This window comes from Mesoplodon densirostris, chromosome 18, assembly GCF_025265405.1.
Source record: "Mesoplodon densirostris isolate mMesDen1 chromosome 18, mMesDen1 primary haplotype, whole genome shotgun sequence".
NCBI lineage: Eukaryota > Metazoa > Chordata > Mammalia > Artiodactyla > Ziphiidae > Mesoplodon > Mesoplodon densirostris.
In genome coordinates, this window is record NC_082678.1 from 19,778,683 (window position 1) to 19,790,157 (window position 11,475).

At 54.7% G+C, this 11,475-nt stretch overlaps 2 protein-coding genes across 7 annotated transcripts in view; both read right to left on the reverse strand.

Annotated features, from left to right (window-relative positions):
* Positions 1-2,509, reverse strand: part of TTYH2 (tweety family member 2) — a 39,835-nt gene extending 37,326 nt beyond the window's left edge. For 4 of the 5 annotated variants that reach the window (XM_060081953.1, XM_060081949.1, XM_060081952.1 and 1 more), the window contains exon 1: positions 2,327-2,509. In XM_060081953.1, the coding sequence (XP_059937936.1) occupies positions 2,327-2,455 (129 nt within the window). In that variant the 5' untranslated portion in view covers positions 2,456-2,509. The remainder of the gene's footprint in view (positions 1-2,326) is intronic. The other variant, XM_060081954.1, reaches the window with a different exon arrangement.
* Positions 2,510-7,431: 4,922 nt separating this feature from the next.
* Positions 7,432-10,987, reverse strand: RPL38 (ribosomal protein L38). Of its 2 annotated transcripts, none has more exons than XM_060081335.1 (5): positions 10,906-10,987; positions 10,660-10,694; positions 10,438-10,498; positions 8,256-8,378; positions 7,432-7,506 (listed from the first exon to the last, which is right to left on the reverse strand). In XM_060081335.1, exons 2-5 carry the CDS (start codon positions 10,660-10,662, stop codon positions 7,481-7,483), a joined length of 213 nt encoding a protein of 70 aa, XP_059937318.1. In that variant the 5' UTR covers positions 10,663-10,694; positions 10,906-10,987; the 3' UTR covers positions 7,432-7,480. The 2 variants fall into 2 exon arrangements, with proteins under 2 accessions (XP_059937318.1, XP_059937319.1); XM_060081336.1 differs by lacking the exon at positions 10,906-10,987 and adding an exon at positions 10,812-10,897.
* Between the last annotated feature and the right edge of the window lie 488 nt (positions 10,988-11,475).

Sequence of the window (11,475 nt, forward strand, 5' to 3'; positions counted from 1 at the left end):
AGGAAAGTGAGGCTCAGAGAGGTACAGACACCTGCCATGGTCACACAGTAAGTGACAAAACTGGGATTCCAACGCAGATAGCTGGATGGCACAGCCCCCATCCCATCTACTCAGCTGCTGTAGCGCTGAGCCTAGAAGGCCTTGGCTGCCTTGGTTATCACGTGACAGCCCCCCACCCCGCCCGCCCCGCACTGGGCTTCTCCCCAGGCAAGTTTGCTGAGTACTGAGATGACTGACAGCAGAAGGTGACCAATCCAGGGTGTTAACTGACGTGGTGCCCTGACTCGGGCGGTGACCGCCGCTCAGGAGGAAGGGGACGAAGATGGGGACGTCCAGGAGAGACCCACGGTCAGACAACAGGGGAACTTACCAAAATACGAGCTGCCTTAAATAAATACCCAGAGCCAGACTTCCCATCCAGGCTCACCAGACTCATCTCTCACTCAAAGCCCTCAGGCGGCCTAAGCAGGACCTGGAGGGTAGGGGTGGGGCTGGGTGTTGGGTGGCTGGGGAGCAGCGGCCCTGGGGATGCCAGCACAGTGTGCCAGGGTCTGAACCTGGGGAGGAGAGGGGCAGGGGCTGTGAGTGGGTCCCTCTGGCTCATCTGCCACCTCTCCAGGGGACCGAGGCGGGTGGCCCAGGCTCAGGTCCTGCCAACCACAGCTGCTGGCCAGATGGGAGCTGTCTCTGGCGGGGGGGAGTGCCCTACCGCCCCTCCCCACACACCAAGGTCTTCTCCACCCAGGCCGAGAGTTTACTTTTCCTCCAGGGGAAAGGAGAAAGCTGTGGTTGGAGACCCTAGGGGCAGGATCTGGGGCGCAGGGTTTGGGACACATGGACGTGGGGTCGGACGGACACCCCCCCCCCCACACACACACACCCGCAAGCAACACAGCTGTCTCTGAAATCATATCCGCCTCTTTTCATGCATTCATTGGGAGCGGAAGATTCCCTAGAGCTCTCCCCAGGTGGTTACATTCTCAGGGAACTGCCTTCCCCAGGCAGGGCTTGGGGAGAGGGAGGCCAGACTGACAGGGAAGGAAGCGAACTCGGGAAGCCAGACCTGGTGACGGATCCCTGCCTAAGAGCAGGAAGGGGTCCTGATTCTCTCCTCCTTCTGGAAGGGCAGGCACCATCTGCCTGGGGCCCGAGGGTGACGGGGACACTAGGGGTTATTATTAGACTCCCTGTCACTGGCGCCCTGCACACCCTATTGGATCAGGATCCCCGGCGCCCTGCAGGAGAGAGTCCTGGCAGGGGAGAGGTGAACAGCCGACTTCCTGCTCAGCCTCCCTGGAGGTCCCGCTCTGCCCTGACTGGCCTCACACCGGGAGACTGCGGAGAGCCTGACACGCAGGCAGAGGCCGCGGGGGGTCAAAGTCCTGAACAAATGGGCCCCATCTTGGACTTCCCAGCCCCGGAATCTTAGACCCAACAGAAAACTACTCAGCCTGGCCACAGGGGCTGGAGTGGGCTGGGCCACACCTGAGAAGGCTGGGAGATTCTGCAGTTCTGTCTGGGCGGGGAAGCCTGGGGAGCACCCCTTCTCCCCAGGGGTGCAGAAACCGCAGAGGCCAGCAGAGCAGGGCAAGGCGAGAATTGCAGGGATGAGGCGAGTGGCTGTCCAAGCCGCTAAGATCCCAGAAATCCAGGGCCTAGAAGGTGTGTCTGTACAGAGAAGGAGGGTGCGCTGGTGTGAGATGGGGCTGATGGGGGCCACCTTCCTTCCCCCAAATATCCACACGTAGCTGAGGGTCCACACCCCTCTCCCCCAGCTCTGTCGCCTTCCAGGAGGGGCCCAAGTAGAGGTGCTAGCAGCGGCTTCCACGCTGCAAGCAGGGGCTGAGGAGGAGGGCTGCTGCGGAGATGAACTGGGAGACTCCGGTCAGTTTCTGCCCAAACTTCTCCCAGAGAGAGCGCGTCTTGTAACCGCAGAAGGAGGAAAACGGCGGGGCCCTCCTCAGCATCTCCGCAGCTGGCGCGGCGGAATCACCGGGTACGGGCACAAATGCCCCTACGCCGCGCGGCGCTGCCCTCCCCCTCGGCGCTCAGCCTCCCCGCCCCCCCGCAGGCAGCCTCTGTGCCCTTCCCCCTCCGTGTCCCTCGGCCGGCTTAACTCCCATCTTTCCAGTTGTCCCAGCCCATGAAGTTCCCAGACCGGAGGGCCGTGGGCCAAGGACTCGCGGGGAAAGGGGAGAAGGGGCGAAGAGGCTGCGGGGAGAGTGGGGGGCGGGGTCTGGACGCCTGTGGAGAGCGGCGGGCTGGGAGGGCGGAAGGGGTGGCGCGGAGACTTGGGGCGCCGGGTCGGGGGGCGGCGCGGACTCACCTCCTGGTAACTCTCATCGCGGGGCCTGAAGGTGCTGTCCACCGGCTGCAGGCGCAAGCCGACGTGAGGGACGCTGTGCAGCCACACCACCCACCAGGGCGCGATATACTCCACGCGCGCCGCCAGCATGGCTCTGCCGGAGTGCGCCCGCCCGCTGAGGCCGCCGCCCGCAGCCCACCGCCGGGCCCGGGACGCGCGCCCGCCCGCCCCGCCCAAGGCCCCGCCCCGGGCCCACTCCGACCCCGCCTCGCCCTGGACTAGGCCCCGCCCCCCGAGCGCGCGCGCCCTCCCTGCCCCGTGCTCCCCCTCCGGCTGCAAGGGGTCACACCGAAGAGCCTGAAGCGTGTTTTTGGCCTGGAATCTGTCCTGGCCCCACGGGCGAAAGAGGTGGAAGAAGAAGTGGAAACAGCCCCCAGAAGGCTTCTGAATCTGTGTCTGAACAGCACTGTCTAGGTCCCCGGGCTTCTGGTCACTTATCATCAAAGCAAGCATTGCAGAGGGTCTGAGTGCCGCGGGCAGTCATGCCGTGAGAGGCGAGGCCGGCCGTTCCTAGCGCTCTTAGAGGGTAGAGAACTGACAGATTGGGGAAGGAAGGGACCCAGTCCTGGGTCACTAGTTCCGTATTCACTCTCAACTGTGATTGAGCATTCACTCTGTAAGCCACGTGGGTTCAAAGACATGGTCCTGCCCCGGGGGCGCCCAGCCCGTCTGCCCAATTAACGGGTGCCGCCTGGAAAGCCCCGGGCGGGGATTAAGAGAAGCAGCCGATTCTTACCAGCCGGCGGGACGGGCCGGGACGCGGGAGAGCCCCCTGGGGAGAGACCCTGGAATTGTCCTGAGGGGAGGGGAGGGAGCACCGGGGGCACCGGGAAGGACCGGACATCCCAGGGAGACGCCAGAACCGTCGAAAACACAAGTTTACTGAGCGCCTACTACGTGCCAGGCACTGTTCTGTCCGTGAACAAAAGCGGATGGAAGCTCTGGCTGGGAGGGGATCGCAGTTTAGCGGCAGGCGGTAGCAGTATCCACGTGAAGACGGACAGCGTGCTAGGTTAGCGATGTTCTGGAGAAAAGCAGAGCAGGGTCAGGATGCGGGGGATGCGGTGGGGGCAGCCCCGGATCTGACAGAGCCACGCGGAAGGACGTGCGGTCCTGCGACCCAAACCGCGTGTCGTGACTGCGGGACGCGCGGGGCGGGAAGGAGGGGGAAGGCTTGGGACAAGGTCCAGGGCAGGGTAAAGGGCCGCCTGAGGTTGGTGAGGTGGGTGTGGGGCAGTTAAGGGGTCCTGAAGGGATCAGGCTTGAGTTGCATACAGTCTGAGAGGTGGTAGCGAGGTGGGTAGAGACACCGGTGAGAACAGAGACCCGGGAGAGGCTTCTAGGTTTCTGGCTTGGGGAACGGGGTGGATGCGGGTGAAACTCCACCAAACACGCGTAGCTGCTAGAGGGGGAGAGACCACACACGCCCCTTCCCCTATCAGAGATCCAGGGCTGGGAGATGGAGTCCTGTTCTGTGGTCGAGACCTCTCTCCTCCGGGAGGTCGCGGTCTGGGTCAAGGTTCCCTGAGCCTGACTGCGGCCGTCCATCTGCGCAGGCCCAAAGCTGAGGCACAGAAGCTGGAGAGCACCGTTCCTGTCATTGGGGTTTCCTCTCATTAATTCAACAAATTTTGATTGAGCACTTTCTCTGTTCTAGGGAATACAGCGATGAGAAAAACACACGTTCCTGCCTGCATGGGAAGTTTAATAGGTGAGGGGAGAAAGCCTTTATCCCACTCAGTGATTAACTACAACCCCAGCCCTGCCCAGCCCCCACCCCCCGCCAAAGTGCTTTCAAGAGCCCGGTATCGGTGTGTGAATCGGGACAGTCTTGGTGGGTGGGTGGGGGACATTTCCTGAAAAATGACACGTGAGGTGAGAGCTGAAGGATGAGGAGTTAACCCCCAGCGTCCTGGGGGAGAGTGGATTCGGAGCAGGGGGACAGTACACTGTGAGGTCAGGGACCACGGTCCGCAGGGGACGGAGTGGAATCAGTAAATGCAAAGCCCGCAGTGAGGGGAGCGACAAGAAGGAGAGCCTGGCACACTGCACCGACAGAAACAGACCAGTGGCAGGCTGCCAGGGGCTGGGGTGCAAGAGGGAACTTTGGGGTGGTGGGAATATTCTCTCTGGATTGCAGGGTTGGTTACACAACTGTATACATTTGTCAAAGTACAGAAAACTGCATACCAAGAAGGGTGAATTTCACTGTAAATTATACCTCAGCCTTACTTAAAAAGAAATATATATATATATAAAATTTATATATATATACTTTTTTAGTTCTCCAACTAGGGATCGAACCCGGCCCCTGGAAGTGAAAGCTCTGAGTCCTAACCACTGGACTGCCAGGGAATGTCCCAAAATAAAGGTATTTTTAAAAAGAGAAAGAAGTTGTCAAGGTGGGCCCGGGCCAGACCACACATGGCCCCAGAGACCCTGGTCAGGGTCTTGGTCTCGGACCGGCCGTGCTGGTAGCTGAGGAAGACGGACCTGAAGCGGCTTCGTAGTGCCCTCAGGGGCACTGATAACCTGCATGATCACGCAGCCCCCATGCAGCCCCCGTGCAGCCCCGGACCTCTGGGATAGGCACTGCCTGGTACCACATACACGTGCCCCCCCCTCCCGCCCTTTGTCAACAGCTCTGGCTGCAGCTGCTGAGCCCCGCCACACTGACCCGGAAGTGAGGAGGATCTGGCATTCCTCTGGGAAGATTAGTCACTACTGCAAACTGCAAGAGCCTCGGGGGAGAAGGGAGGGCGAGGGCATGGAGTGCACCCTGAGCATCGACTTTGCTGGAGCCGGGGCTGGGCCCAGAGACAGAACGGGTCGAGACGCTGACTGCACAAGCCCACCCTCAGGGCCATCACCGCAGCCTCGGGGTACAGCCTGGAACACACAAACCTGCTGGGCCGGTCTGCATCCAGCTAGACAGTGACCTTTCTAGCTGCTTCCCCGGAGGCCTGCTGACCTAGACGGGACGCCAGAGAAGCAGAGAAGCGGAAGAGAAACGTGAGACCTCCCAGGGCCTCGTTAAGGGGGTCGAACAGCCCTCTTGCCTACGCAGCTCCCCATTCATCTGGCGTGGCGGGAACCATTTCACCCAAGCTGACCGGCTGACCTCAGAGAGGCAGTGTCGGCCGTGGGCACCAGAGAGCTTGAACACATTCCAATGCATCAAACCAACTTACGCAGAATCTCTGGAATCAGACCTGGCCTCAGCGAACTTTTAAAAAGTGCCCTAAACGACTGGCAGGCACAGGCCGGGGCTGAGAACCACAGCATGAAAGGATGCCTTCTCTAGACAAATGCCTGCGGGATTTGTATCCTAGGAACTGGGGTTGGTCTCTGCAAAATGTGCTGGGACAAAGGGAGCCCAAATGGTAAACCCGCCCTCTTCCTGGGAAGCTGGACCAATGAAAGGGCGGGCAAGACTGGAAGCCGCTGAAGGTGCCCCATCTGGGTCTGTCAACAACCACTGAGCGCCCAAAGACCCTTGTGCCGGAGGAAACAAAACCCGAACTCCTCAGGACTAGACCGAAAAAGGACCTCACATGCCTCGAATTCTTACAGAAAAAAGCCTACAAACCATCTCAGGCACTTGGCTACTTGGGCGTAGATCTCAGTGTAAACCACGGCCAGACCTTCCCGGGCTGCCGGCGCTCATCTGCCGTAGTTTGGTGCCACCTCGTGGTGCACCCGCACATCCGTGCCAAGAAAGACCCTAACCTCGATCGTAGCTCACTGGGCTCTGAAACCACTGCAATGGTTACTTGCCATAACCTGCTGGGAACTGAGTGCTGGAAAAAGCACCCTGGCGACCCTCACTCAGCTGCCTGAGACTGGTCCTCGGGCTGGGGAATACTTCCTGGCCAAAGGGTAATGAGCCCACAGGACCTGTGTGGGAAGTTTCCTTATTTCAAGCTCAATGAATTACTTTCCCTGCTTAAAAATGTGCGCCTCCTAAAACACTTGGCCCTCCATACTGCTCTCTGTGGGGAAGGGATGGGGGTCCTTCTATGAGGCAGGAGGGGTGCATGTAAGCGAACTGCCCTGCCACTGTGCAGCCACTCGCTGGCCACAGGGGACCAAGGCCCACTGCTGAAAGCCATTTTGCCTTCTAAGTATTGCCCTGTGTTTGACTGTTTCCTGTTTGGAGTCCTCCCCAGGATTGGTAACTGGCGCGGGGGAAGCTAAGGTAGTTTCTCAAGATCATTCAAGTCAGCAAGTAGTAGAAGCAGGACTGAATTCCCAAGGAGCCAGGCCTGGCTGGGAGTTGGGATTCGGGCCTTCACGCACCTGTCTGAGCAGCGTGTCCTATCCTCACACCCACCACTGCACTGCCTCAAGGTCCGGGGTCAGATCTCTGGCTCCTCCCTTTAATAGTCAACTGGATTTCAGACTGGTCTTTGGGTTTCAGGGGCTCCTTTCGCTGGGCTAACATCCACTCATCTCCATGCTTAGCTCACAGGCTCCTTCTCACAGCCCCTCATCTAAACTGTCCTCTCATCTGCATTCATCTCACGGCACCAAGTACCACTCCCGAGCTCCACTTAACCTTGAGTAGCACTTAGGAAACACACAAGAGTGAATTTTCACTCCTGTGCCTGAGAACACAAGTGTCTTAGTCGAGGGAGGGGAGGGAATCACACATCCACCTCCGCATCAAGAAATATTTCAACATGGCAGACACAAAAGCGCCACCACCTCCTGAGGAAGAGACGGCTTTATTTACTGCCATTTCCAAGAAGGCTAATCAACTCCTCCTTTTAACTATCATTTTCACGACCAGGGAGCTCACTTTACCTTTACCTAAATGACTTTTACATCCCATGAGTGCAGACTGGCTTCACTTCCACCAATATTTGGCTCTTTTAACTGCCTATTTCCATCTACTTATTTTCAAACTTAGGCTTAAAAAAAAAAAAAGATGGCTTTATTTGTCCACTGGGATCACAGCCCAAGATTAGGGATGCACCAAGGTAGCAACCAGGGCCCCCATCCTATTCCCACCAGAAGCCATTCCAAGTAACACCCACACCCCCCATCCTCAAAGACAAAGGCCATTGTGAGAATTTAAAAAATTTTAATACAGTTCAAATCAGTGTGCGTGATTCATTTCAGCTCCTTCACCGCCAAACCTAGAGGAAAAGACACCAAAAGTAAGCCATTCAGAAGATTACTCATTTTATTTGAGTTACTACTGCTTGTCTGGATTTTGTACTTAAGCTAAAGAGGGCTCGCAAAGCTCAGAAATTAAGCCCACCAGGACGGTTTTGCTTAAAACATTAACAGTTAGTGTTTGATAATAAAAACGTTCCCTCTCTCAGCCTTTCTAAAGATGTTCCAGTTCGTCTTACAAAGGCAAGTGGCGCTGGCTGACTTCTCACTGTGAAGAAGCAGCCTTTAGAAACCCCTCTGGGCTCCTGGGGCAGTTTCCTCCCAGTTGCCCTTTTGAGCCTTCCACCACCAGGACAGGCCCCTATGCTTAACTAACCTATGCTCATGGCCTGTTGTATTTAATAAGTCTCTCAACCTATAAAAATGGGGGTCATCAATATACCAGCACCTACCTACCTTGTAGGGCTGTGGTGAGGGTGAAATGAGTGACACAGAGTAAGCATCAGCTGTTATGAGGCTGCATTAGGAAAGCACTGAAGGGGGTGAAACAAACTTTCCTGTGGCCACGGAAACGATGTCTGGTATGGGATCTAACCTCTGAGAACCACCCATATTCCTTGCACTACACCCACAGCAAGAGCAGATACTGAGACAAACCACAGAATGGACTTTCCTCATTCTGGGGACAAGTCAAGAAACAAGATGGTGACACAGGGACCCTCCACATTCCAGGTTGTTCCCCCTCCCCGGGGGTTTCTGCCTTACTCACCTGGGGGCAGGGACTGCTTCAGCTTCTCTGCCTTCTCTTTGTCTGTGATGACCAAGGTGTAAAGGTACCTGCTACATCGAACTTTAAACTTCACATTATCCTTATTTTTCTTGATCTTGACCGCTATCAGAGACCAGAATTAACAATTAAATTGTATCACAGAAAAGAGAGGGCGCACAGTCCACCTGCTCTACAGTTCTGCAGGAAGTGGTCCATGTGACAGCTGTGCTTGCCTCCCTCCACTGTCCCTCTGTTGAAACAGAAAACAAGACACCCCCGCCCTCCTCTGAGCTCAGTATTTAAAAATAATGTCAGAAATCTTCATTTCCCTTACATTAATACTCAAGAACCTGGAGCTTAATGTTTATATTTAAAACACAGGTAGTATCTGGTACACTGAACACATCCTAGAACATCCTGTGTCCATCTTATTATTATTATTTTTTTAAGGGATGAAAGTAGTTCATAAAGTAAGGAGATGGATTATCTGCTGAGATCAAGAACTTTCCATCACCCTTCTAGAAATAACTCTGCATATGAGATGCCATCGGGGGCGATGCTAATAAGGCTCTTCCTTCAGGACCGCCCCCTGACATAATGAGCATGTACTGAAGCTTTTCCTCAAATTTGAGCAGAACACATTCTCTGGGCTCTTTATTGCTTTAAAATTCTATCTCAGGAACACAGCTCAGACAATAAAAAGCCCCAAGTGTGCTCAAAATTCAACAGCGCAAGGTTTGAAATTTGGCAAACAGTCTCGTGATGTACAAGCGTCAATGCATTTTTATGAGGCCGGCACCTATTCTGACGGCTGGAAGACATCCGCTTCCCAGGTTACTCATGTCAGGCACCTGTAAGTTCCTCGTTCAGACTTCTACAGCACAGTTAACTTGGACTCACAACCCATAGCTCCATCTCTGCCAATAACTGCTAAAGGGGTAGGACATGTCACAGGAAGCAGAAGCTCTGTGGCCCTGTCGAAGGCACTGGCTGCCTTGGCTCATGTTTTAATAAATCAGGCACATGGATATTTACTCAAACCAACCTACTTTGCTATCTTAACATTCCTCCCAAATCTAAGTATATTGCGTCGTCCCTAGTAGCTGCTGTACATCTATAAACTGAAACCTCACAAGATAAGGCAGATGCATCTCTTAAAAATGTTTATTCAACATCATATGATGCAGCAATTCTACTTACAGGAATATACTCAAAAGTACAGAAAGCAGCAACAAGAGATATTTGTACAACGTTCACAGCAACATTATTCACAAGAGCCAAAGGCAGAAACCCCCCAAATGTCCACGGACGGATGGATGAACAAAATGTGGCACGTACACACAATGGGTTATTTAGTCTTAAGGAGGAAATCCTGACAAACTCTCCAACATGGGTGAATTCTAAAGATATCATACTAGATGAAGTAAGCCAGTCATGAAAGGACAAACACCAGATGATTTCACTTACATGAGACACCTAGAAGAGTCAAACCGATAGAGACAAAGTAGAATGGCGGTGGCCGGGGCTTGGAGGGGGAGAATGGAGACCTTTTGTTTAATAGGTCACAGTTTCAGTTTTGCAAGATAAAAATTTCTGGAAAAGGATGGTCGCACTATAATGTGAACACACTCAAAGCCAATAAACTGCACACCAAAACATTTTATGTTTATTTTACAATTAAAACTATAAAGAAAAAATTTTAAGTTTATTCAAAAAACACTCACTGAGCACACGTCCATCAAAAACTCGCTGTTTTATGTTTTTGATGCATCAATTACTTTCCCCTTCGTTTACAGGCTAGGACACTAACACACGTAGAAGGGAACTTAGTTCCTTGGGAGCAGGGCCTGTCCTCAGCCCAGAGCCTAACATGCAGCACTAAGTCGGAGTTTATGAAACGCGCATTTCCAGATTTTCACCCAGTAAGGATTCCGTTCTGAGCACCTACCATACACAAGAAGACACACACGAACAAAACACCTTAGAACGTTTCTTAAACCTTCACAGTTAGCTGAAGAACAGAACACACTGGCCAACCAGCTTTTCTTACGCGAGACCTGCTAAAACCACTGCTCCCCGACAGCACGCACAGGCTTAAGCAGCCGCCCGGCCCAGCGCCCGTGCAGGGGCGGCTCCGCGCCAACGCGACCCTTTCCACTCGCTCGTCTAGACGCTCACTTACATTTGGCGTCCTTTCGTCTGGCTGTGAGCAGAAAGTCCTTGATTTCCTCAATTTTGCGAGGCTGCAACACAAAGCAAAAATAAGCAACTGTAGAGACACGCTTTTCTGGGATGGTCGGGCCTACCAGCCCCTCTTGGGCTCGGGAGACCCTCGCACGGGCACCCCTGCCCTCGCCCCTCGCCCGCCAACCCCGGAAAGGCCCCAGGCAGGGGTCGTACTCACCATAGCGACGAGGCGCGGAGAGCGCGGGGCAGGACCTGCGGGAAAACGAGCATCAGCGTCCATGGGATGCGGGGGCCAGCGGCTACCCCGCTTCCCCTCCCCGCACCCCCGAAATGCCGGCCCCATCGCACTCCATTCTCCTCCCCCCGCACCTCTGATCCAGGCCCGGGGTCCCCAGACGTCACCCGGCCGTAGATTACCACGGATTACCCCCCACGCCCCACGTAGGGCCCGAGAAACACTCACCGTGAGCAGCCAGAAGCGAGGAGAACGGAAGAGAAAGAGACTCCCGTTTCCGGGCAGTTAAACCCGCCCCCAGCGGAAGCTGGGTACGGTGTCTGCAACGGGTCAAGAATAGCAGAGGCGTTCGCCTTTCCCATCGGTGCGTCTCTCCGTAGATTAACAGCGCGGCTCCCCGAAAGCAGTGGGCCACCTGCCTCCACCACTCCCTATCTTCTCTATCCTCCGGTCCAAACCCCACCTTGGCTTTGCTAGGTTTTATTTCAGATCCGGTTTGAAGACGTGTGTTAGGACTTATTATCTACTACTTTCATTAGACCTGTGTATTGGGCATCTACGCAGAGATTTTTTTTTTTTTCTTTTAAATGGAGGGACCCTCCTACGTACATTTTATAACCTCTTTCTAGGGGTTCCTCCCTTTCCTTCTGGTCTCCTTTTCCACGGACATCTAATCTGTCAAGGGCAGGGCCCTCTTGCTCGCCTCTTTTTATCTAACGGAGCTTTTCCACTGGCTGCTTCCAATTCCTTTAAGAACTGGTACCATAAAAGCAAGTTAAAACTTGGAATAGCTAACGT

Bases quoted from the DNA above. Each gene is read 5' to 3' on its own strand.
- RPL38 (XM_060081335.1), bottom strand. The intron at 8,379-10,437 runs GTAAGTGAGCGT...GGTCTCTGATAG, and splicing joins CAGACGAAAGGACGCCAAAT to CGGTCAAGATCAAGAAAAAT. The intron at 7,507-8,255 runs GTGAGTAAGGCA...CTTTTCCTCTAG, and splicing joins GAAGCAGTCCCTGCCCCCAG to GTTTGGCGGTGAAGGAGCTG.